Source organism: Dromiciops gliroides, chromosome 3 (assembly GCF_019393635.1).
Source record: "Dromiciops gliroides isolate mDroGli1 chromosome 3, mDroGli1.pri, whole genome shotgun sequence".
Lineage (NCBI taxonomy): Eukaryota > Metazoa > Chordata > Mammalia > Microbiotheria > Microbiotheriidae > Dromiciops > Dromiciops gliroides.
The window spans coordinates 221657442-221685313 of record NC_057863.1 but is presented as its reverse complement, the minus strand read 5'-3'; the positions used below and the strand labels follow the sequence as shown (position 1 = coordinate 221685313).

The window sequence follows — 27872 nt, the reverse complement described above, 5'->3', positions numbered from 1 at the left end:
GATTAAGTGACTTACCCAGGGTCACACAGCTAGAGTAAGGATCTGAACCCAGATTTGAACTCAGCAAGAGGAATTTTCCTAACTCCAGGCTGAGTACTCTATCCACAAGGCCACCTAGCTGCCCTTTTGTAAACCTTAAGGTGCTAGATAAATGTGAACTACTATTATTTTTCTTCTAAAAATATAGTACAGTTTTATTTACAGAAAAAGAGCTTGGCATTGAAGCCATTAAAAAAAGTCAAAAGATCTCCCCCTCTTGTGAGCTACTCCCCTCCAGTAATCTGAATAGTATCTGTCACTTACTGTCCTTTAGAGAGCAATTGGTGGGACTGATAAGAAAGTACTCCAGGGGGCAGCTAGGTGGCACAGTGGATAAAGCACTGGCCCTGGATTCAGGAGGACCTGAGTTCAAATCTGGCCTCAGACACTTGACACTTACTAGCTGTGTGACCCTGGGCAAGTCACTTAACCCTCATTGCCCTGCCCCGCCCCCCAAAAAAGCACTCCAGATTTGCTCTGTCATTTTGTTTAAACTGATATCTTTATGAAAGAATTTCTGAAGACAGGATAAAGCCAGGTGGGGTTGTATAAAGGATAAAAGATCGGCCTCCAAGTCACGGATGACCTCAGTTCAAGTTCCATCTCTGACCTCTATTGACTGTGTAACCACAGACTTAACATCTCAATGCCCCCAGACAACAGTCATTAATCTGCATCTGTAGAAGGAATTTTCTCACCTAGAGAGCTATGTATGCCAATGATATCAGGGGTACAGATTATAAAAAATATATATATCCCAAAAATATCGTTCAGCCATTTTCAGTCACATCCGACTCTTTGAGACCCCATTTAGGGTCCCTTTGGGACCCCATTTGGGGTTTTCTTGGCAAAGGTACTGGAATGGTTTGCTATTTCCTTCTCCAGCTCATTTTACAAATGAGGAAACTGAGGCAAACAGGGTGAAGTGACTTGCCCAGGATCACAAAGCTAATTTGAACTCAGGAAGATGAGTCTTCGTAACTCCAGGCTGTCCTCTATCCACTTTACCATCTAGCTGCCAGAAAGATATTACTTAAATATTAAAGAATGTGTACTTCAGTTTCTCAAGACAGGTAGGATGAGAGAAAAACATGTTCTTCAAGGTGTAGTACATTTTTAATATCTTTGTTGTAAGTATATTTTAATTTCTTGAAGGCAGGGCCTAGATAGTTTTTCTTCTTGGTATCCCCAGAGCTTTGCCTATAGCTAGCACATAGTAAATGTTGCTTTAGTTGACTGAATTATGAACAATGCTTGATGGACTTTGGAATCAGAGTGATGCTCATGGCACATAATGGATTTAGCCCTAACTCTTATCACTGTCCAGTTACTGCTATGGAAGACTGGACTCTAGCCTCATGGTTGCTGCTGATCAACTAAGTGACTTTGGGAAAGTCACTTCTACTCTCTGGGTATCCATTTCCTCCTCAGTAACGATATCTAGGTGGCACACTCGATAGGGTGCTGGGCCTGAAGTCAGAAAAACCTGAGTTCAAATTCAGCCTCAGACTATTACTGGTTATTAACCCCGAGCAAGTCACTTAACCTTTGTTTGCCTTAGTTTCCTCATCTGTTATTTATTGTTCAGTCGTTTTAGTCATGTCCAATTCTTTGTGACCCCATTTTGGGGGTTTTCTTGGCAAAGATACTAGAGTTGTTTGCTATTTCTTCTGTAGTTCATTTACAGCTGAGGAACCAAGGCAAACAGGGTCAAGTGATTCGCCCAGGGTTACACAGCTAGTGAGTGTACGAGGCTGGATTTGAACTCATTAAGATGAGTCTTCCGAATTCCAAGCCCAGTGCTCTATCCACTGCTCGATCTCATCTGCTGATTCTCATCAGTAAAATGAAGATAATATAATACCTACCTCCTAGTGTTGTTTTGAGGATCAAATGAGATAATATTTGTAAAGTTCTTAGCGCAGTGCCTGGCTTATAGTCAGCACTATACAAATATTAGCTATTATTTAAAATGAAGAGAATGAACTTGATGATTCATCCCTTTCAGCTCCAGATCCTGTGATCCTTCCATCTCCAAAATTCTGGAACTGCCCAGGAAGTACTGGGAACTAGTGTAATTATGGAAGGTACAGTGAGGTTTGGGTAATAGAAATCTGGAGGATATGCATATGGCATGGATTATCCCCCAAACCAGAAAACTGAGAACTAAAAGTGTTTATTAGTGTTATGAGGCTTAAATAAAGCCCCTTGAAAATGCAAATGTGAAGAATTTACCAAAATGTGTTAATTCTCATGAGCAAATATTTATATAGGTAAGCCAGTAAGTCCTCCGCTCTTTGATTATCCTAGATACCAGGGCCTTGACCCATCCAGTCTCTAATTTGTTTTGCTTTAACTAATCATTTAGATTTACTGGGAGAGCTGTATTAAGAACTCAGGCTTTTAGCATGCCTGCTTTCATTAGATCCACTCTCAAAATGTTTTCATCTTCTTAAGCACTGACTGTTTTAGTTTAACATTTCAGTGGTATCCTATGAAATTTCATTAACATAGTTTTGAGCCTTTAAAAAAATATATAGAATGTGCCAAGGGTTTTGAGTTACACAGAAGGGCACCAGCATCTCAAATTGGAATCTTTCCATTTAGGAAATGAGAACTGTGAGTTTTATTTTATTCACGTCTTTTCTATTTTATTTCTTCAGATATCTAATTTCTGGTTTATGATGCCACTTCTTATTTAAAAAGAGAAATTTTAATTTAGTCTGATTTCAGGGAGTACAAAGCAATCACTCTGTGAAACAGAGGCTTCTCTTACCATGGGGGTCATCCTTGTCTTGGTTATTAAGAAAAGGAGAGAGGGGCAGCTAGGTGGCACAGTGGATAGAGCACTGGCCCTGGATTCAGGAGGGCCTGAGTTCAAATCTGGCTTCAGACATAACACTTACTAGCTGTCTGACCCTGGGCAAGTCACTTAACCCCAATTGCCTCACCAAAAAAAAAAGAAAAGGAGAGGAATGGCTTAAACTTCTCCTAGGCCAGTCCAGCAATCCTATTACCAGCCAAGGTTGGTGGGGAGAAAGGAGGAGCAACTTTGTCTTCACCCTGCCTACCCAAGGTTGTCCTCTAGTACTAGGTAGGGAGTGGGTGGCCACCAAATCAAAAACATCCAAGCCACCACCACTATTGAGAATACTTAAACACTCAGAAGGATCTATGATCCTATCCATTTGGAGTCTCTACAATGGTACAGATCATGACTTATTCACATCTGCCCATATTATTTAACTTTTATCCATGTTCTCCCAAAAGTAGGGTAGGTACTACAATTATTTACTATTAGTTTACAGTTAAGGACACTGAGGAAGACAGAAATTAAGTGACTTACCCAGGGTGACACATCTAGTGTCTAATGCCATGTTTTTACACATCTTCCTTATTCTAAGCCCAGGGCTCTATTCACTGCACCACCTGGATTCCATCCTATAGTGTTTGTTGTTCAGTCATTTCAGTCATGTCTGACTCTTCATGACCCCACTTGGGGTTTTCTTGGCAAAGATACTGGCATGGTTTGCCTTTTCCTTCTCCAGCTCAATGGACAGATGAACAAACTGAGGCAAACAAGGCTAAGTATATACCCAGGGTCACACAACTAGTTAGTTAAGTGTTTGAGGCCAGATTTGACCTCAGGAAGTCCTGACTCCAGCCTTGGCACTCTATCCACTGCACTACCTAGCTACCCTATAGTGTGTGTAACGGAGCATAAATGTTTTCCCTAAAAGATTCCAGAGGAAAGCTGTATATAGAGTCTTTGCCAATTTACTTGGTTTATTTGGTTCAGGAAATGTTCATGGAATATCAGGACTGAAAAGTGTAACACGCTACTGGTTAGTGATAGATTAAGTCCTCCTCATGCCCTAGACACCAGGACCCCAAGGGCTTCTCCCTTTTTCCTGCTCACCTGAACTATCTGGCAGGAGCAGGGAGATGAGAGTCCCACCTAATTGCTAGAAAGTTACCAAAAGTGTTCCACAGGGGACAAGGAGATAGAATATTCATGTCTGTGCTTTTCCCCCATCTTCTTCCTAACCCTAGCTCTTATTGTGAGTGTTCTAGAGGAGCTGTGTCTGCCTTTCTACCATGATTTTATGGGCCCTAAACATTTCCAAAGCTAAAGATGAGTGGAGCTAGGTTCTATGGCAGACTGGGCATAAAGGAGGATATTTTCAATTTTTATCCTAGTCTCCCAACAAGGAGGCAAATACCCATAACTGCCTTAATTCCACCAGCCTTGGGCACCACAAGACTTAGGCAAGTGCCCATTGAATGATCCATCAGTGTCCCTGGAGAATGGTACAGTGAAAACAGTCATGCAGAATAGCAGAGGGCTACAGATACAACATCTGGAAAAAATTAAGCTGAGTCTAAAAGAAATTAGGCTATGGGGAAATAAAAAGCATAGGTAAAATGAAGGGGAAAAAGGCATAGAGAACAAATAATCTTGGCTTTTAGGTTAATAGATGGCTCATCTCTGTGCCGTTGATGGAAGAAGTATTGGAAAAAGACTTTAACTTTAGGTTAGTAGCTCATCTCATTAATTTATTCTTGGACCTAAATAGTCCTGACTTAGAGGAAAATGAAAATGAGTTACAATAATAAAGGGAAATGGCAAACCTTATATTCTTTGTACTCTCTTTTAAATAAATGTCAGTGCCTTTCATGGAGTTGAACGGGAGGATCTCATAAGTTCCCTCCAGCTCTAATTCCTGTGATTGATGAGATCCAGCAAGTCATGGTCTTCCAACTGGCTTCCTTAAGAGAAGCCCACAGGACTAGCCAAGATGAGCTTTTTAAAAATGCAGTTCCATTTAGAGAAATAAATATTTTAAAGGAGTAAGATCCAGCTTTTGAAAAGGATAATTTAAGTATAGTTCTCTGTCATCTACAGAATGATTTTCAGGAATGGAATATTTAATGAAGTAGTTAGTATGTCAGGGATACAGATAATAGATGAACCAGACATACCCTATAAAACACCATGAATTGAATGCACCTTCTGCTGGTGGACTCCCTGAAATGACTCATGGCTCCAGTTTTGTTGTTGTTTGGTCTTTTAAGTTGTGGCCAAATTCATGACCCCATTTGGAGTACTAAAGTACTTTGCCATTTCCTTCGCCAGTTCATCTTACAGATGAGGAAACTGAGGCAAACAGGATTCAGTGACTTGCTTAGGGTCACACAGCTAATAAGTGAAGATGAGTCTTCCTGACTCCAGGCCTGGCACTTTATCCATTGTGCCACCTTGCTGCCCTATACTAAAGGTTAAACTTCTATTAAAACAAACAATGCTATGCTTTTATAACAAAGCATTTTAAATGACTCTCTTATTTCAAGCAATATTTTTTTTGCGGTACAATGAGGGTTAAGTGACTTACCCAGTGTCACACACTTTGTTAGTGTCAAGTGTTTGAGGCCACATTTGAACTCAGGTCCTCCTGAATCCAGGGCTCATGCATTTTATCCACTGCAAAACCTAGCTGCCCCCCAATACTTTTATTTTTCAAGCACAAAACAATAATATTTGAATTTTTCAATTTCAATATTTCAAGTAATATTTAATATAAAAACAATAATGAATTCAGATTGTATTTTGGAGTTTTCTATTTACAGAAATTACTTTCTTACTAAGTAAAACATTGTCTTTATTTCTATTTTATTCATAGTACGGATAAGTATTATCAAATGAGTTTAAATGAAAAATTAAGGTCAAATGAGACAATACTTGCAAAGTACTTATCACAGTACCTAATAGTAGGTACCTAATAAATTCTTGTTCCATTTCCCCCTCTTCTTTTACTCCATTCAGTGAGAAAGCATTGTAGGGATTTACTTTCAGTTTCCTCCAATCAAGTTCATAAAATTGAAAGTCAATGAAATGTTTTTAAAGACTTGTACATTTGTAAAATGGCATAAGTGGCACAGTGCCAGGCTAGATTCAGCAAGACCTGAGTTTAAATTAGGCCTCAGACACTTACTAGATGTGTGACCCCGGGCAAGTCACTTCACCTTGTTTATCTCAGTTCTTCATCTTTACAATGAGCTGGAGAAGGAAATGACAAACCACTCCAGTGTCTTTGCCAAGAAAACCCCAAATGGAGCCACAATGAGTCAAACACAACTGAAAATGACTGAATAGCATCACCATTTGTATAAAGTAAGTTATTCAGATGAAATATATATATATATATATATATATACACACACACACAATATAGATGAGGAGAAAAAAATTTTAACTTTATTTTAACTAGCTTAGTTCTCCTCCAATGACTTAAAATGGCATGGAAGTTGGCAGAGTTTTTGAAGGCTATTTCAGCAGAGAGTAAGCTCTGAAAGGTATTATCAAGCTGAAAAAGTTTATAGATAGATCTTGGCTTAAGAATGGAAAAGGTTCCTGGTCCATCTCTCATCTTTTTTTCTTAAACAGTTGAGGAAACTGATGCAGGAGATGTAGGATTTAAACCCTGCTCCTTTGATTTTAAATCCAACATTCTTTAGGCTACCCTGCTTCCCTATGATTATATGCCTGTTGTTTGGGGATCAGCCTAAGTTCAAAGATATTCATCATCAGAATAGCCACATAGTGATAAATTTTATAGACACAGCAATTCCTAAAGACCATTTACTGAGTATTAGAAAGGATTGAGGACAACCATAGCAGAGGGAGGAAATACGTTGTGCTATTCAATAGTTTCTGACTCTCTCTGACCCCATTTGATGTTTTCTTGGCAAAGATGCTGTAGTGGTTTGCCATTTCCAGCTCATTTGACAGATGAGGAAACAGAGGCAAGGTCATACAGCTAGTAAGTATCTTGAGGCCAGATTTGAACTCATGAAGATGAGTCTTCCTGACACCAGGATTTTATCTACTGAGGCACTTAGCTGCCCAAGGGGATACCTACATTCAAGAAATCACTGGTCCTTGATGTACTAAAACATGATTATCTCACAGATTTTTTTTTCTAGTAGTGTTAGTGATGCAAAGACTGTCAGTACAAGACAAGTCTATCAAAACTGACTTTACATTTTGTTCGTTCATTCAACAAATATTTATAGGGGTCCTACTATATACAAGGGACAATGCTAGGCACTGCACAAAGTAGACTTTGTTTTTTCTGTTCAGAGTTTCTGAAATTGTTTGGATCCTTGTGTTTGTCTGAATCTCTATATATCCTTATATGTAATCTCTTAAACATCTGAATCTGGGAGGACTTCCTTAACACCTATGTTCTTTAAAATATTATTGTAAACTTAAATATTAAAAAGGATATTTTAATATATACAGAAATTCTCATAATTAGTACACAGAAGAATTTGCAAATATGGAGGAAGAAATGGGGGAATGGACATCAGATGCATATTATATCAAAAAGCAAAAAGAGGATAGATCGTATATCAAACTGATATCAAACTGATTCTCTATTTCCTACTGCTTACTAAGTTTTTTGAAAAGTATATAATAGATTTATTTCCAAAATTCTACTTCTTGATTGCTTCCTTCTGAACTTCTTTCTGTTCTATTTATTTAAAAAATGTTTCAGTGGCCCTCTTTTTGGAAGAGAGCATAACTATTGCTATTGTCCCTTTCCTTTAATTAAAAACTGGAAAGAAAGAAAAAACAACTTTGTAACTAATAAACATAGTCAATCAAAACACAGTGGCCATGTCCAAAATGTATGTCTCTTTATGCACCTTGAATTCATCATCTCTGTGTCAGGAGGTAGGTAGCGTTCTTCATCTTAGGACCACTGGAACCATAGTTGCTAATTACTTTGTTAATAATTCTTAAGTTTCAAAGTTATTTGCTTACTTTATACTGCATCCATTCATATTACCCAACATTCTCTGAAAGGGTCTCTTTTCTTATATAGTATTTAATATTTTAATAATATTTAATATTTAATAATAGTATTTTATATTTTAACATGACAATAATTTATCATAATGAATATGTGTGTTTATATAATATGCAATATAATGTATAATGATATAATCTATGATAAATTTATTTAAGTAAATATATCAACTTATGAATTTAATAATAATAAAATTTGATAATAGTATTTCATTATATTCATATTTAGTAGCTTATTCAGCCATTCCCCAGTGGATGTTTATCCCCTTACATTCTAGTTTTCTAGTCTTTTTTCAATTTCCCCTCTAGGTCCCTTTTCAGGATAGGGAATTTACTTTTGGTTTGGATTATTTCTTCCCTGGTATTGTTCTCCCCCTTAACCCTCTTCCTCTCCCTATCTCCATTTGTTTCTCTGTTGTTTGATATATTTCTATATCAAATTGTTAGTGTATGCATTTATGTGTATGTATTTTAACCCTCCTTTGTCAGACAAAAGTGATATTCATCTCATTCCCACTCCCCCTATTTCTTCTTATGTTTGTAAAATCATCTCACACATGACAGTTATGAAAAATAGCATCTTCCACTCCCTTCTATATCCTTTCTATACTAGTGTATTCCTCCTTTATTGGAATAGCAAGGTGGTGCAGTAGATAGAGAACCATGCCTGGAGTTAGAAAACCTGAGTTCAAATCCAGCCTGACACTTGCTAACTGTGTGAGCCTGGGAAAGTCACTTAACTCTGTCATAATTTCCTCATCTGTAAAATGAGCTGGAGAGGGAAATGGCAGTATCTTTGCCAAGAAAACCACAAATGGGGTCATGAAAAATCAGACATGATTGAATAACAATGAAGGAAAGAAGAATTCCTCCTTTTTACCTTCCATTTTCTTTCCCCTCTTCAAACACTCAGAACACAGCCAATCCACTCCAGGTTCTCTGCTGGTCTTATTGGAGGGGGGATATTAGGGGTTTTTTAGCTCCCTCAATATTATTTGGAGACATTCAGGTTCAGAAGGGACAACTGTTTCTTCTTCCACATTAAAATGTTAGCCTGACATCATCACACAGCTCTTTCCAATTGCTTGAATACATTTACTTTTCTATATTTCTCTTGATTCTTTTGTTTGTATTTTAAGGTACCTATTCATCTTTTCATCAGAAATTCTTTAAAGTCCATAGGTCCAGTTTTCCCCTTTAGAATTATACATTCAGCTTTGCAAGATAAGTTATTCTTGTCTGTATGCTTATCTTTTTGCCTTTTGGAATATTATTCTCCAAGATCTCCTCTCATTTACTGTAGAAGCTACAAGATCATACATAATCCTGACTATGGTTCCTTGGTACTTGAACTCCTTCTTTCTATTTACCTGTTATATTTTTCTTTTGACATGAACTCTTGATTTTGGCTATGGCATTCTTGAATCTTTGGGACTCTCTATGGCATCTCAGGAGAGAGTGCTAGGGATGTAGGGGCCCTTTGGACTTGAATGTCCTAGTCTGAACATCTTCATTGCCACTCCTTGTTTTGTCCAAAGTTCCCCACCTTGAGGATTTCTGCCCTTTCTGTCTCTTTCTTTGGGGCACTTTATTCTTCTTGCTTCTTGGCATGGAATCTTACAGGCTACATGTCTCTGGGGAAGGGGATGGAAGGAAGAAGCATTTATTAAGCACTTACTATGTTACCAGGCACTGTACTAAGGACTTTAGAAATATTTATCCCATTTGATCCTCACAACAAACCTGAGAGATAGGTATTATTATCCCTAATTTAGTGTTGAGTAAACTGAGGCAGACAAAAAATAAGCAACTTACCCAAGATTACATAGTAAGTATCTAAGGGTGGATTTGAACTCAGATCTTCCTGACTTCAGACCTAACAATCTAATTTAATTTATTATGCTATCTAACTGTCTTTCTGGTTGTGCTAGAAGGCTTGTTAGCCTGCACTGGTGCTGGCTTTACTGACAGTCAATTTTCCTATTGCCTATGGGCTTCTTGCTACCATTTTAGAAGAAGTGATTTACTGTGGCTTCTCATTAAATTTCATAACCATTGTTCATTCTGTGGCAAATCTTAGGTTTTTGCTGGAGAAGCTATGTGGGATCTGGACAGTGTTTCCCATTCAGATAGCCATCCTGACCAGAAGTCACTTAACGTCTATCTTCAACCTCTGAAAGATAACTCAAACAAAAGTGATTCAATTCAATTCAACAAACATTAAGTATCTACTCTGTGCAGGTGATGTTGTGAGAGGCAGCAATGATATAAACAAGTTGAACTACCTTCAATTATTTAAGGCATAGCAAATAGACCTAAGGTGCTCATAATTATAATTCATCTGCAAGGTGCCACCATCATGTAGTATGGTGAAGAGAAAGAAGATAGGAGAAGGGATGGGAGGGTAAAACATTGAAAGAAGGGAGAGTGACAGGAGGAAATACTCGGTTTGTATTTGGGCAGATTGGTAAATCTACCCCCAAAGACTTTGGGTACACTGTATATTAAAAACATGCTAAAGCCTGAAATCAAATAATTATTTCTTTATAAAGAAATATATTTATATATACATTTATTTACATATATTACATATAAGGACTTATATGGCCTTATGTTGTTACTTATAAGGCCATATCTTCTCTTCATTTGTTTCTCCATTAGAATATGCTTTCACTATTTGAATCATTAAGGTCTAAGGTTTGAACTATTACAATAATTTTGAATCTGGTTTCAAAAAATGCCTTGGGATTTTTAAAGCATTATAATTGATGTCTCACACTTTACTAGAGCTTGGATATTGTCCCATATTTATTTTCTAGCTATTGTTTCACGCTACCTGAGTTTGGGTTTATAATCGTGTTTGTTTGTTTTGGTTTTGGTTGGTTTTTTGGATAATTAACTAAACAAAAGAAATGGAAATCTAAAAACAACAATTTGCCAAGTAAGCATGATTTTCCCATGAGAAAACTTCCCTACTACTACTCATTTTAATACTTAAGTAGTAAAATTTAAGTATCACTTGAACAAAACTCAAAGATGACATTAGAGCTCCAAGCCTGGAATCAGGAAGTTCTGGGCTCAAATCCAGCCTCAGATGTGTGACCCTGGGCAAGTGTCTTAACCTCTATTTGGCCCTGTAAATCTATTTGCCATCTGTAAAATAGAGATAATCGCACCTACCTCTCAGGGTTGTTGTGAGGATCAAATGAGATAAGAGTAGTAAAGTGCAAATCACAACACATGGCACATAGTAAGCATTATATAAATGTTTTGTTGTTGTTCAGTTGTGTCCAACTTTCCATGCCCTCATTTGGGGTTTGCCTGACAAAGATACTGGAGCAGCTTGCCATTTCCTTCTCTAGTTCATTTTATAGATGAGGACATTGAGGCAAACAGAGTTGAGTGGCTTGCCCAGGGTTATACAGCTAGCAAGTGTCTGAGGCCAGATATGATCTCAGGAAGATAAGTCTTCCTGACTCCAGGCCTGGACTCTGTCATCTGCACTACCTAGTTGTCCCATGTACGTGTTAGCTATTAATATTAATTAAAGTAGAGGGGTAGCTAGATGGCACAGTGGATAAAGCACCAGCCCTGGATTCAGGAGGACCTGAGTTCAAATCTGGACTCAGACACTTGACACTTACTAGCTGTGTGACCCTGGGCAAGTCACTTAACCCTCATTGCCTCACCCCCCCCCCAAAAAAAATATATATATATAGAACCTCTTGACTTTAAATTCATCCACTAATACTTACCTGACTGTCAGGATTCCTAAAATTCTCCATTTGAATAAAAAGCATTTGGCAGCCACATTATAGTTAGTTGTACATGAATTTATACGCATAGTCATTTAAATTAAACCACTCTGACAGTTATTAAAATGCCATTTTCAGAGGAACCTTATGATATCATAATGTGAAGTTATATATTTAACTTATATTTTGCTCAGGAAGATAAAATGTTGCAATGATGTGGACAGAAAGTGAATTCTATGAAACATAAGCATTAATACTCTATATGGGAAATACCTGCCTATCTCTCTAACCTCAGATTATTTATAATGATAAGTATTTTTTTGTTAGTCTCTAAGGTTAACGAGGCCGTTCCATTTGATCTATTCCTGGCCCAGAGAAAAGTTCTAACCTCAAAATTAGTACACAAAGGTAAAGAATCTCTCCTCCAAATCTGTGTTTTCTCATGTGGTATGGTTTTGTGTCTTATGTTTATTAAACAGTGGATGAGATCATTGTTAATGACTCACAGTGGAGCTGTGCCAATTCAACTCTCCCTTCCATTTGCAAACCCAGAGGATGCATCATTACCACCGCTATCTATTTTAACTATTTTATTCTTATTTGATGAACACTAATGCTTATAATATATCAAAACTGATTTCCCTCTGTCCCATTACTCCTTACTCCAGTAAGGGTGGGGGGAGGAAACAGGTTGGTTTAAATGATTATTTTTGAAAAAAGGAGAGAACTACCTCTTCCAGATTGCATGCAAACTCCCTCCAGTGGCATTTTAAATTGATAACCTGGGCTGGAAACCCACTGTTGGCACAATGAGGTCATTGTCTCTGGCTCCCTGAGGCCCTATTTTAAGTAATCCCTATCATGACCAAAACATGCATAAAGCCACTTCACCTGCTCCTCAGTCAGCAGTAAAGATGTTTAAATTTAAGGACATATCATGTCCTTCTCTATAAGGCTCCACTAAACTGTCCCTAGTGTTTAATCTCCTTTTTGGAGGCTCCTCTTGGCCTTTCACATTTCTGTCTTACATTCTCTAAGTTTATGCTAGTTTTTACTCCTTTCTGCTGATTCTGCGTCTGCACCGATTTTCCCTCTGTCTCTGCGTCTGCATCAATTTTCCCCGTCTCCTCCGCTTTAGAATAACTCTCTTGTACCATCTAACAAGCTGTCTCTCTGCCTTCTCCAGGGCATTCCTCAAAACATGTTCTGAGAAGCTTTTCCTGAAGAACAGAGGTCTCCTGAAGGCCAGTGGTAGACTCACCATGGCTCCCATTGGTCCCCCGCCTCCACCTATTTTTCCTTTAAGTGTGTTATTTTTCCTTTCTCTTCGTTATCATTTCTCTCTGTTTCCTGATTGGTCAGAAATGTGTCCTGGCTTAATAAAACAAAGACACCATTCCCAGAATCAGAAAGTCACAGGCTATGGTCCTAGCCAGCCTGAGGATTTGCTCTGGACTTGCCAAATCAAGGAGGTGCCTCGCGGCTGTATTCATAGAAAATACATCCTAAAAACACAGATAGACTTTTATTTTCGCAGACTTATCCTTTTCTCATACTGTATTTCATTACTTACATGGCCTTAATGTTCATTTAAAATAGCTAGCATTTCTAGAATTCTTTGAGGTTTGCAAAGCACTTTCATTTTATTAATTAAATAATTGAATTCATTTTATTCTCATAATGACCCTGTGAGGTCATTACAAGTGGGGAAACTGAAACTGATAGAGATAAATGACTTGCATGGAGTAATACAACTGGTGAATGTATAAGACAGGACTCAAACTCAGGTCTTCCTAACTCTGACTCATTCCAATACATTATTATTATTATATTTGTTATTACTAACATAATTAGGAATTTCTCTTTAGACAACCAGCTATTTTTTAGTTAGTTCACTTGAGTAGAATAGCATGGATATGATTCCTAGTCTCAATTTAAATAATAATCAAGATTTATAAGTAAATCATTTAACTTTTCTGAGATTCAATTTCTTTTTTATAAGAGGGGAAGAATAATAATCATATTATTTACTTTATGTGTTGTGGCAAAACCACATTATAAGTGTGAGTTACTGCCTCTAGTATTTGTCCATTTGCAGTAGGTTTGCCCATAAACAAAATGTCTTGGGCAGACTTTGCTGCTTGAAAAAAATAAACCTAGTTAACAATGTTTTATTGTGATAACAAAATTAAGAAATAACAAGATTTAATTAAAAATTTAAGATCAGAAGATACCCAAACCTTTCTTTATTAACATTTTTTGTGTGAAATATCTAATTTTGACCTTATTAAAAGTGCTTTCAGAAAAAACAAAACAAAACAAAAAACAATAATAACTGAGGTCTGCTGGAGGGAGTACAAAGTCTAGTAAAGATTTAGACCCATTCCTGATGTAGCTTTACTGGTAGCTTTACTATTACAGCCATATCTCCTAACCCCACCTTGATGTCCCCAAAATAGATCTCCTTTGTCATAATGAGATGAAGGAAGAAGACACTAGTCTTTACACATCCACCACCACTACAGGAAAAAATAGCTCCAAATATATGCCTTATTGATGTTAGATTAGTAAAGCATTTGGCTTAGGTCTGGAGAATATTTTAAGTGTAAGCATTTACATCTCAGAAATCAGGAAATACTATAAATCAGAACATAATATATTGTTTTTATTAATTTCTAGACTTAGGAAAGTAAAAGATAAAATCTTAATTATGAAATACAGTGGCTTTGTGCCAATTCTATACCTTCTAGTTTTAAACCCAGAGTATGCATCATCAGCATAGTGATCTATTTTATCTATCATATATTTATTTGATGAATACTAATGATTATAAAATATCAATACTAGTTTCTCTTTGTTCTATTACTCCCTACTCCTGCAAGGGAGGAAAGAAACAAGTTGGTTTAAATGCACATCTTGGTAAAGGAAAAAGATTACCCCTCCAGATTACATGCAAATTCCCTCTGTTGTTATTTCAATAATGCAGATTAATAATGAAGATTAAACTTTAAAGTACGCCATGCATACATTTTCCCCCCAGAAATACAGTTGTTAAACATTGACCAGCACACCATCTTTATATACAAAAGACAGCCTATTTAAAAAGATAAGAATTAGAAGGTTAGAAGAGGGGATTTCCTGGCATGTTTTAAACAATAATTTTAAAAACCTAATTGAAAATAAAACTTTTGCAATTGGAAAAGGGTAAAGGGGGGCATTAGAAGGAAAGGAGAGGGACAGCTAGGTGGTGCAGTGGATAGAGCACCAGCCCAGGAGTACCTGAGTTCAAATCTGACCTCAGACACTTAACACTTACTAGCTGTGTGACCCTGGGCAAGTCACTTAACTCCAATTGCCAGAAAGAGGAGGAGGAGGAGGAGGAGGAGGAGGAGGAGGAGGAGGAGGAGGAGGAGGAGGAGGAGGAGGAGGAGGAGGAGGAGAAGGACAAGGACAAGGACAAGAAGAAGGAGAAGGACAAGAAGAAGGAGAAGAAGGAGAAGGAGAAGAAGGAGAAGGAGAAGGAGGAGAAGGAGAAGGAGGAGAAGGAGAAGGAGGAGAAGGAGAAGGAGGAGAAGGAGAAGGAGGAGAAGGAGAAGGAGAAGGAGAAGAAGAAGAAGAAGAAGAAGAAGAAGAAGAAGAAGAAGAAGAAGAAGAAGAAGAAGGAAGAAGAAGAAGCAGAAGAAGAAGAAGGAGAAGGAGACGCAGAAGAACAAGAGAAGGAGGAGGAGGAGGAGGAGGAGGAGGAGGAGGAGGAGGAGGAGGAGGAGGAGGAGGAGGAGGAGAAGGAGAAGGAGAAGGAGAAGGAGAAGGAGAAGGAGAAGAAGAAGAAGAAGAAGAAGAAGAAGAAGAAGAAGAAGAAGAAGAAGAAGAAGAAGAAGAAGAAAGAGGAGGAGGAGGAGGAGGAGGAGAGGAGAACAGGAGAAATGAGCAAAGGACCTGAGCCAGACGTTTTTGAACCTGCAACTAGGAGCAATCCATGTTAGTTATACTATATCCTTTCTTATTAACATCTCCCTGCCCTGGCTAATTTAACATTTAATAACTATTCTGAAATATGTCCATCTTCAACTTCCTTCTTTATCCCTCTCCCCCTCAAACAAAAAGAATTAAAATCCAGATTCAGAGGCAAAGGCTAGCCTTTGTTATATCAGATTCTACAGCAACCTCCCTATTACATATCACTGTGGACTTTTTATCATTGACAGCTAGGTGGCACAGTGAATGAATAGAATGATAAACTGGAAAGACCCAAGATCAAATCTGGGCTCAGACACTTGCTAGCCTCGTGACCTGGGCAAGTTACTTAATGTCAGTATTCCTCAGTTTCCTCATCTGAAAAGAGGAGTAACAAGAGGCTCTACCCCTCAGGGTTGTTGTAAAAAATAAAATGAGTGGGGCAGCTAGGTGGCACAATGGATAAAGCACTGGCCCTGGATTCAGGAGGACCTGAGTTCAAATCCAGTCTCAGACACTTGACACTTACTAGCTGTGTGACCCTGGGAAAGTCACTTAACCCTCATTGCCCTGAAAAAAAAAAAAAGAATAAAATGAGTGTTCTGCCAACCTTAAAACTCTATCTAGGGGCAGCTAGGTGGCACAGTGGATAGAGCACGGGCCCTGGATTCAGGAGGACCTGAGTTCAAATCTGGCCTCAGACACTTAACACTTACTAGCTGTGTGACCCTGGGCAAGTCACTTAACCCCAATTTTCTCGCAAAACACACAAAAAAACAAAAAACCCTCTATCTAAATGCTCATTAGGAGTAGGAGTATTACAACTTGGGATTTTTTCTTAATATCTTGATAACTATATTGAAACATAATTGCTTTTCTTTTACAATCCTATATATCTTATTTTGTTCAAAAACATTATTCTGAGAAGTGATCCATAAGCTTCTCCAGACTGCCAAAGGAGGATCCATGACAAAGAAAAAAAAAGTTAAGAATCCCTGGTATAGAGGAAAGTAATATAAAATGCTACCTCAAATGCCAACCCTCCCTGAATGGTAAAACAAATTACATTTCCATACAATGCCTAACAAGGCTATTTGATTCTATAATTAAGAAAACACAAAATTTAATTATAAAGTTCAAACATAGACACCATGTTTGAGCAAACAAACAAAAAAAGGAATATTACCCTTTCATAGACAAAGTTGGTCATTTTGTTTATTCTGTATAATAATAATATGACCTTTCTTATTGGAATATTATGCAATAAAGAGGAGGGTACAATATCTTATTTGGTTATTATATTAAATCTGAGGGAGAGTTAGGCCCAAGAGACATTGGCCATCAAAAATTCAGCAGGGGACAGCTAGATGGCGCAGTGGATAGAGCACCGGCCCTGGAGTCAGGAGGACCTGAGTTCAAATCCGGCCCCAGACACTTACTAGCTGTGTGATCCTGGGCAAGTCACTTAACCCCAACTGCCTCACTAAAAAAAAAAAAAATCAGCAGTCCATATATGACTGGAGTTTTAATTGTCATTAACTGTAATCTGTGCAATTTAAAATAAATTGATGTCAACTAAAGTTCAGATATTATATTTTCCCCTTAACTTTCCCAATGGTTTTGAAATGAATTTTTTTCTTAATAGATTTAAATGTGTCAATTGACTGCAGCTTTGATCAGGGAATTTGTGATTGGAAACAGGATACGGAAGATGATTTTGACTGGAATCCTGCTGATCGAGATAATGGTATTTAAATTATATATTAATTTTTTTACACCATGATACAATGACAGAGGTAAAGGTAAAGACAAATTTTATTCCATCATTAGATTATTATCACTCTATGCCTCTTAAATTTACTTTGTGATATAAATTATACACGTGTATGTTTATATATGTGTGTGTATATATAATAGTGTATATATTTGTATATGTGTTGTATTTCCCAAGAAGAGTCAAATGGAACCTTAGAGGTAATTTTGTTCAACTCCCTTTTTTAAATGAGAAAATTGCAACCCAAAAATGTTGATTCTAGTAGAATACAAGCACCTCCATTAGAATGTAGGCCCCATGTTTTTATTTTTGTGTACTTGTTGCCAAGCACAGTCCCTTGTACTTTGTTGTTGTTCAGTCATGCAGTCGTGGGATTTTCTTGGGAAAGATACTAGAGTGGTTTGCATTTCCTTCTCCATTGTACTTAGCAAAGTCTTAATAGATGTTTATTGAATTGAATTACACCTAAAAGTTTTGCAAAACAGAACAATTTCACAACTAGGAACACAAGAGACTCTCTATAATTGTTTTATTTTGTTTTTGTTTTTTTGTTTTGTTTTTTGTTTTTTTTTTTAGTGAGGCAATTGGGGTTTAGTGACTTGCCCAGGGTCACACAGCTAGTAAGTGTTAAGCGTCTGAGGTCGGATTTGAACTCAGGTCCTCCTGACTCCAGGGCCAGTGCTCTATCCATTGCACCACCTAGCTGCCCCTTATTTTGTTTTTTAACCATGAATTTTCCATTTATTTTGTCCATGGTCAAACCTTGCCTCCTGGGAGGGAATTATCTGACTTATATTTAGAGATAGTAAAATTTCACTCTAACAAATGATGCCAGCTCATGTAACTAATAATTAAATAAATTGCACATTTTTTATTGTAATTTTATGTTAGAAATCAAGTGACCAATTAAATTATGACAAACCTGTTCAACTGAATTGTACATCTTATAATATCACATAAATCACATTAAATAATTCAGTTCAGATATTTAAGTTCTGATTTTAGTTCTGACACTAATTAGCTATATGCCCATGAAAGAGTTCATATAGCATAAGAAAAAGACAATAGGTTTTATTTTGAAGTAAATTTAATTCTTTCAATCCATAAAAATCCATTTTTTCTCCTCCATTCTACCCAACTCTCTACCCCACCACTCCCTCTTCCCCATTCCCCACTGACAAGAAAAGTAAAACTCTTATAACAAATAGCATGCAAAACAAATTCCTGCATTGGCCTTGTCTAAAAAAAAATATGTATCATTCCACACCCTGAATCTATCACCTCTCTATCAGGAAGTAGGGAGCATGCTTCACTATTGGTACTCTGTAACAGAGGTGTGAAACACATGGAAAGCCATGTCCCACAACACTCCTGATTGTGTCCTGAACCAGATTAAAATGTAATTAGAAAATATTTAACAAAATTGAAAACATATAATAGAACATAAATAATTTTAATATGGGGTTTTCTAAGTCAATGTATGACTCATAAGGATCCTTATGTACAGTTTAATGGCCCCCATTTCTGTTCAAATGTGAAGTGACTGCTCTGGAATTATGATCAGTCACTGCATTGATCAGAGTTCTTAAGTCTTTCAGAAATGCTCCACTTTACACTGTTGTTGTTTTTGTATAAATTGTTCTTCTAGTTCTGCTCACTTCACTTTGCATCAGTTCATTTGGTCTTCTTCAATTTCTCTGAAGCTATTTCTTTCATCATTCTAAAAGAACAATAATATTCTGTACTATTCATATATAATAATTCATTAAGTCATTCTGCAATTGATGGGCACCATATTATGTTGAAAGGAACCATAGACAACAAACCAATATCAATAATAAACTTATATGCTCAAATGCCTTAGCCTCTAAATCCATGAAGGAAATATTATGAGCTCCAAGAAAACAGAAAGTAACATAATAGTGACAGGAGACTTCAATATCCCTCTCAGTTTTGTATAAGTCTAATAGAAACATAGACTAAAGAAAAAATATGGAACTGAACAAATTTCTGGAGAAACTAGAATTAAAAGACTTCTTTCTGGTGTATTCTAAACAGGACAGCAAAAGAATACATACATACAGATATATAAATATACACACAAATATACATATATATTATACACACATATACGTATATATTTCTCTGAACCACATGGAACTTTTACAAAAATTGAACATGTACAAGGGCACAAAGATATTGTAAACACATGTAAAAAAAGCAGAAACAGTCCATATATCCTTTACACACCACAATGCAACAGGAATAGAAATTGATTGCGAGATAACAAAGAAAAAATATAGACCCAAATTGGGACAACAATGAAATCTTAAAAAGTGAGTATGGCAAAGAAGAAATCATAGGAACAATTAATAAGTATAAAAGAAAATTACAATGATAAAAGAACATGCTAAATTTTTATGATTAGAACAGTGTAAATGGAAACAGCATAAAAAAGTAAATGTAACAAAATTATAAAGGTCAAATAGGACCCAAATGAAGACATATAAGAAAACATCCACAATCTATGCCTTCATGGAAGTAAGAAGTGCACGTGTTTTCAGACTTTTTCAGTGTATCAATCAGTTGTGCTGATTTGTTTCTCTCCGCCCCCCCCCAAAAAATACTTCTTGTCATATGGAATGATTCTCTGAAAAGGGGAGAAGATACATGGAATACTATGGTGGCATAATAAATAGAAAATATCAATAAAAACATATTTTAATTGCTACAAAGATCTTCTCCCAGTTTTCTGCTTCCCTTCTGATCTTAGCTCCATTATAAACCATTGGGTTTAGAGGACCTGAGTTCATATTCTGAGTTCAAAGTAGAGTTCAAAGCTCTACTATCACTACTTGTATAACCTTGAATATGTCACTTCTCTTTGGTCCTTACTTTCCTCATCTGTAAAATAAGAGGATTGGACCTGATGACCTTTAAGATCCTTCTATGATGCCAAAGTTAATACAATTCAGCAAACATTTATTAAATATCTGTATAGTGCCAGGCACTATGCTAGAAGCTAAGAGAAAAAACGATGGAAATGAAACAGTGCCCACTCTCAAGGAGTTTACATTCTTTTAATTTTTTTATTTGAACTTAATGTATAAGAAATAAACTTAGCATTTCCAGATACAAAGCAGAACATAAAAGAGGATTCATACATGATTCTGAGAGTCTCTATATTGCTTTTCTGACTTTTAGGTGTAAAATAAATTTAACATGTGACGTTCAATAGCTTTAAGAAGATTAGATTCAAATGGAGTCAACTTCTTTGGACCTCAGTTTTCTAATCAGCAGCATGAGGTAGTTGGTCCTTCTAGCTTTAAAATACTAAGATAGTATAATTCAAGTAATGGAACTTCAATCTTCCTTATAGGAAACTAGAATTCAGTTTGTTTTACGATATTTCATTAATTGAAGAATTTTCACTAAAGTGAATTTCAAGGTGTGTTAACAGCGACTTTCTCTTCTCCTAAAGCTGTTGGGTATTACATGGTAGTCCCAGCCTTTGTAGGACATAAGAAGGATGTTGGCCGTTTGACACTTCTCCTTAACAACCTTCAGCCCCAAAGCAGCTCCTGCTTAATGTTTGATTATCGACTTGCTGGAGAAAGAGTGGGGACACTTAAAGTACTTGTGAAAGATAAAAATAATGCTCCTGCCTGGGAGGAGACCAGCAGTGAGGATGGAAGGTGGAAGACTGGAAAAATTCAACTGTATCACGGAATTGAGACTACCAAGAATGTGAGTGAAAGTAAAATATTTTCTTTTTTCTATCTACTGATGTTCCTATGTTCATGTAACTGTCAAAAATTAAATGTGTATAACAGAGAATAATTAGCAGATTCATGAACTTCTAAGAATAATGGGTAAAAACTTAAAGACCATAATGACATTATTTTTTAAATTTAGTTAGAATTTTATTTTTCCCCAAATTACATATAAAAACAATTTTAATGTTGATTTTTAAAACTTTGTGTTCCAAATTCTCTTCCTACCTCTCTCCCCACCCTACCCCTTAAGAACTCAAGCAATTCAATCTAAGTTATACATGTGTAGTCATGCAAAACATTTCCACATTAGTCAGGTTGTGAAAGAAAATAGACCAAAAGAAAACTTAAGAAAAAGGAACTTTAAAAATTATGCTTCAATCTGTATTCAGATACCATCAGTTCTTTCTTTGAAGATGGATTACATTTTTTTAATAAATCCTTCATATTTGTCTTGGATCATTGTATTGTTGAAAATAGCTAAGTCATTCGCCGCTGATCATCTTATAATATTGCTGTTACTTTGTATACAGTACATTTCACTTTGTATCAGCTCATGTAAGTCTTTCCAGATTTTTCTGATAGCATCCTGCTCATCATTTCTTATAACACAATAGTATTCCATCATAATCTCATCCCACAATTTGTTTGGCCATTCCCCAATTGATAGGCATCTCCTCAATTTCTAATTCAATTTTTTGGGTTTTTATCTCTTTTTAGATACTGAGCTAATAGTGGATTAATAAGTCAAAGAGCATGCATGGTTTTATAGCCTTTGGCCATAGTCCCAAATTGCTCTACAGAATGTTTGAATCAGTTTACAACTTCACCAAGAGTACATTAATGTCTCATTTCCCCCATATCCCCTACAACATTTGTCATTTCCCTCTGGTGTCCTATTATCCAATCCAATAAGTATGATGTAGTACCCCAGAACTGTTTTGACCTGCATCTCTCCAATCAATAATGAGTTAGAGAATTTTTTTTCATGTGGCTATAGGTAGCTTTGATTATTTCATATAAAAACTTCATGTCTTTTGATCATCTATCAATTGGGGAATGGCTCTTATTTTAACGAATTTGACTCAGTTCTCTATGTGCTTAAGAAATGAGGCCGGCATCATGACATTATTATAGATGTCAGTACAGAAAAGCCTAGATAGCCATAAAGCTGTGACCATTTCAGTAGCTAGATGGCACAGTAGATACAAGATTGGACATAGAATCAGGAAGACCTAAGTTGGAATCATGCTATGTGACCCTGGGGAACTCATTTAACCTCTTTTAGTTCCATTTTCCTCATCTGCAAAAACTCTGTTTGCCTCCATTTCCTCATCTGCAAAATGGGGATGATAATAGCAACTATATCCCAGGGTTGTTGTGAGTATCAAATAACATAATATTTGTAAAATGTGCTGAAAACTTTTAAATTATATTTAAATTCTAGCTGTTATTAATTATTGATATCCCAAAGAATCATTAAATTGCCTATACCCTTTGACCCAGCAATACCACTACTAGGTCTGCTTCTCAAAATGATTAGGGAAAAAGGAAAAGAACCTATATGTTCTAAATTATTTATAGCATCTCTCTTTGTGGTGGCAAAGAACTGAAAAGTGCAGGGATGCCAATCAACTGGAGAATGGCTGAACAAGTTGTGGTTGGTATATGATTGTGATGTGCTATAAGAAGTAATGAACTGGATGATCTTAGAAAAATATACATAGACTCACATGAAATAATGAAGAGCAAAATGAGCAGAGAATCTTGTGTACAGTGATAGCAATATTTTTTTAACAACTTTGAGTCCGTAGCCCTGACTGTGGGCAGGGAGAAGTTGGGATTACCACTCAAGCCAACCTTATATTAGCCCTCTCTATAACCAGAATTTAAAAAATCAAAAAGAGTATAGACTAGGGGTTCCTGAATTGCACAAATCACCCTCTGAGGTTCCTTCTCTTCTCTTTTTCTTTTTTTCTCTTTTTTTGGGGGGGTGAGGATCAAGGCAATGGGGGTTAAGTGACTTGCCCAGGGTCACACAGCTAGTAAGTGTCAAGTATCCCTTTGTTGTCTGGTAAAGTCAATGGACCCCTTCTCAGAATAATACCTTAAATTCATAAAATAAAATACAGAGGATTACAAAGAAAACAAATTTAATTATAGTTATCAAAATGTCTATTTTTAAAAGTTGACAGGATTCAAACAAAGAATCCCTGGTAGATGATCTCTAAAATTCCTTCTAGTCTTAAAATGCTGTGGCATTCCAAACCATTGACTCAGACCTAGGAAACAATGTCCAAATTTCAAACGTATGCATATTTGTTATTGTTATTTTTTTAAACACTTCTAGTCTTTCTCAGCATCATGTGGCTTTTCAGAATATTTTAAGTATTTGGTAGTTGCTATAGCATTTTCTTAAGACTCAGTTACCTCTGTTTGGAATGACTTAGAAAACATATACATACATATACATATGCATATACATATACATATATACATTTACACACCATATATATGTATATACACACACACACACACACACACACACACATACCTTATATATACACGCACACACACATATACACACACCTTACATGGTTCATTATGGAGAACATTTCCTATACATCCATCTCTAACCTCTCTATTTCTGGATAGAATGAGCTTGCAGTCTTGTTAGAATAAGCTTGCGGTCTTGTTTAGTAGCTATTCAATGTTTGCTAATTATTTCAAAGGTCTTCAACTTAAATTGATTTTTTTCCTTCTCTCTTACAGATCATTTTTGAAGCAGAACGTGGCAAGGGCAAAACCGGAGAGATTGCTGTAGACACTGTCTTATTAGTTTCAGGCCTATGTCCTAAAGGCCTTTAATCTATGAATTGCTGAATGTGATTTTTAATTTTTCTTATTATTTGTCTTTAAGCTAGTACTATATTTTTTACATAATGACATAGATGTTAACACATGCTAGAAATGCTAAGAGATTGAAACTCATTATGAAATTTATTTCTTAGTACCCATTTTTATCTGAAATGTGCTAATACTAGCTTTACAGCATGGTACTCCTATGTTTTGTCACTCAACTCTGGATTGTTTCATTAAGTATAGAAATGCCTATCCAGATTTTTGTAATATATGGTCTTTATTTTATATACATGAGCTATAGAATTGCTATATTCAGCTTTTCCAATTTTAAAAAAAGCACAAAGAAATGTCCAAGTGAAATGTAGTTTTATGAAACTTCTATGAATTTGTCATAATTTTTACCTGTAGCTTAGCCTATTGTTTAACAGTAAGTTTTATATTTACCTTTTAAAAAATAACAGATATCCAAATAATCATATCCTATTGTAATTTAAATTCTTTTTAAATGAAGAAATTAACATTAACTATAATACTGTGTAAGGTTATTTGCCATACTGGAAAATATGAATTTTGTTCTTTTTTTCCATGGAAGTACTTTATACCCCTTAAAAATTATTTTCTATAGAAAATCAAGAGTGATCTTCAATAGGAAATTAAAACTGATGATTGCTCAGAGGTACCAGTTCTTATGTCTAAAACCATACAGAATTCATTAGGTCAAAGTCAGAGGGCCTTAGATTTAATGAACTCTCTCTCTTTTCTATTCCACTTTTATTAGGTTTTTGTCATTATTTATGTTCATGTGAGAGTTCTGAGTGCCTTGATTATGAACAGGTGTATTATCCTTATGCATATTATCTTCATCTTGAAGGCTTTAGTATAATATATTATAATATTGCCTTCTATTTCTTAAAATATTTGGCTTTTCAATGATTGAAGTACTTTTTATATCATAACATAAATACCAATACATCCTAAAAATGCAAACTGAGCACAGAAACGTACTGTGAGCAATGGCCTTCTTATTGAACCTTTTTTCTATATAAGCTGTACTAATACTTGCTTTCTCCAGAGCACTACAATGTTTTATCAATCTGCTCAATTGATTCATGAAGTATGAAAATGCCTCTAGGTTCCCCCTCTCCCCCACCCCCATCCCCCACTGTGAATGTGCTTTATTTACACAAGGTATTAAATTTCTTTGTTCAGCTTTTCCAATTAACAAAAAAAAAAAAAGCTTAAAGAAATATCTAAGGGAAATGTTTTATTCCTGTGACACTTCTGTGAATTTGTGACAACATTATTTTTTACTGACTGGCTTGGAGTGATTTTTTAACACAGCGCATTTGATATTGTGGTAAAATATGAAAGTTTTTAACAGTCGGTTAGGATAAGTGAAAGACGCCAGTTTTTCAGGGACCACCCTTTTGGGGAGGAGATGAGCGGTCTGCCTGCTGCGCATGTCGGACTGCCTGCCGGGTGCAGTCCGCCTGCTGCGCATGTCAGACTGCCTGCCGGGTGCAGTGCGCCTGCTGCGCATGTCAGACTGCCTGCCGGGTTTTTTTTGACTTCCGGGGTGGAGAGAACGGGAGTAGCCTTTTTTTTGCCGGCTTGGCGGGACTCCGGGCGGCGCGGCACAGACGGTCTGACTCACTCCAAAGGTGGCCTAAATCGGTTTGGTGAGTTTTTATAAGGAATATAGACAGCCTAGATTTAAGACGATTTGTACTGTATTTCTGTTTTCCTATCCTTCTAATCAACAACACCTTATATACAATAAAGGCTCTATCTAGAAAACCAGAAGCTTCTTCCATTTACTAGTCTGGGAGATGAATTAAGGGAAGGGTTAAGTAGGGGAGATTTATGATCTAATATCCAATTTTAAATCTCACAGTTTGGCGACCCCGAAGGGACCTTAAGGACCCTCCCACCCTCCCTAGTTTGGCCATAAGCCGGCTAATTCGGTGGATTTTCCAAATACCCCCCCCCCCCCCCCCCCCCCCCCCGCGGACTTTCCCTTTGTCTAATCTCCCTTAAAGACTTTAAGCCTCTAAAAGTCTTGCTTTAAACAGAAAAGCCAGCCCAGTTTAAAGGGCAAGATGCTCGAATATTCTACCATCCCTTTGATTTTTCTCATCGGAATGTATTGGGACAGCATAACATCCCGACTTAGAGGAATAGTTTATTCAATGGTCCTTCATAACATTATTGGTTTTTTCCTCATTCAGGCAGCAAAAAGTTTTTTGTATAATAGTATACGTGAGAATCTTTGGGAAAATACGTTTAATATAAGTAGAAATTTTATGCCTGCAATTGAAATACCTTTTAATACCACATCCATAGTTCATACGACTAAGGATTTTATTTTTTTTTGTTGTTTTTTTTTTGTTTTTGTTATTATCATTGTTTTTGTTATTATCATTGTTATGATGTGGGGGAAACTCTCACATATGGAGAGAGACCTCAAAATGGCTGTTTCTACTAGAGATGATCCAAGTTCAGAATCAGATCAGCAGAAACTACTCCCTCTGCAGGAAGCTATAGAACATAGTAAGAAGGGAGTGCCAATTCAAGTCAGAAAATATAGCCCCTTTAGACCAAGTGACTTGAGCGCATGGAAATCAATCATCCCTAGTTTTGAGAAAAATCCAAACACTGTAATTTCACAGTTAAGGACTATATTTAATGCATATCAACCCAGTTGGGCTGATGTTACTTGCCTTTTGGAAACTTTACTGTCCCCAACTGAGATTACAGATATTATCTCAGCAGGAAATGCCCTTGTTGCGAAAGGTAAGGCCGATGTGGAATGGCCTCTAAAGGATCCAGAGTGGAATTATAATGATGATAGGGATTTCCAAAGATTAAAAGATGCTAGAGAAACACTTCTGAAGGGAATGGAATCTTGCTCTAGAAAACCGGAAAACTGGCAGAAATTTTTAAGCCTACCTCAGGAGGCTAATGAAAGACCAAACAGATTTTATGATAGACTTTGTGAGGCCGCTAGACAGTACACCAGATTGGATCCAGTAGATTTAAGAGATTCCTGTATCATTCTCAACACATTTGTTTATAATTCACTGCCAGAAATACGCAGATACTTTCTGAAACAATGTCCAGACTGGAGAAATCTCTCAGTAGATAGAATTAAGGAACTTGCAAATTATGTCTTTGACTCACGTGAGGAAGATCCAGATCACCCTAAACAGAGCATTCTGGCACCAGCGATTCCTAGTCAGCCATGTGGACACCGGAACAAGGACACTAAGGTGTGTTGTTACTGTCGTAAGGAGGGGCATGAATTGAGAGAATGTAGGACTTGGAGAAGAAATTCTAATTCTAATTACAGGCGAAATCAAAATAGAAATAGATCTTTTTGGAGGAATACAGAAAGGCAGTACCAGAATAATGGTAACCAAGACCCCCCTCAGAAGAGGACACAGGAATGATGGTGTCTTGGGGAGGAATGGAACATAGATAATGAAAGCCATATATTCCCAGATCCAGATTTTTTGAATGCACTTGTGCCAGTCCATTCACCTCCCCAGAGTAATGAACCACATGTCACCTTAAAAGTGGGGGAGACTTATTATGATTGTCTGCTAGACACAGGAGCCTCTAAATCAGTATTAGTAAGCAAACCAGATGCTGGGTGTAGACCTGTAGGATATTTGAATGTAGTGGGAGTCTCAGGAAAGAGCCAGAGAGTGGCAAAATTGAATCCTCGCATGGTATCTATGGGGCCCTTAACAGTAGAACATTCATTTTTACTCATGCCTGATGCCCCTGTAAATTTATTAGGTCGTGATCTCCTTTGCAAGCTTAGAGCAACCATATCTTGT

The 27872-nt window shown here is 36.7% G+C and overlaps 1 protein-coding gene across 2 annotated transcripts in view; it reads left to right on the top strand.

The window, feature by feature from the left end:
• The window catches only part of EGFL6 (EGF like domain multiple 6), a 73728-nt gene extending 49233 nt beyond the window's left edge, over positions 1-24495 (top strand). The window contains exons 9-12 of one of the 2 annotated variants that reach the window (XM_043996417.1): positions 11995-12075; positions 17267-17368; positions 20877-21142; positions 23941-24495. In XM_043996417.1, the coding sequence (XP_043852352.1) occupies positions 11995-12075; positions 17267-17368; positions 20877-21142; positions 23941-24036 (545 nt within the window). In that variant the 3' untranslated portion in view covers positions 24037-24495. The remainder of the gene's footprint in view (positions 1-11994; positions 12076-17266; positions 17369-20876; positions 21143-23940) is intronic. The other variant, XM_043996418.1, reaches the window with a different exon arrangement.
• The last annotated feature ends 3377 nt before the right edge of the window (positions 24496-27872 follow it).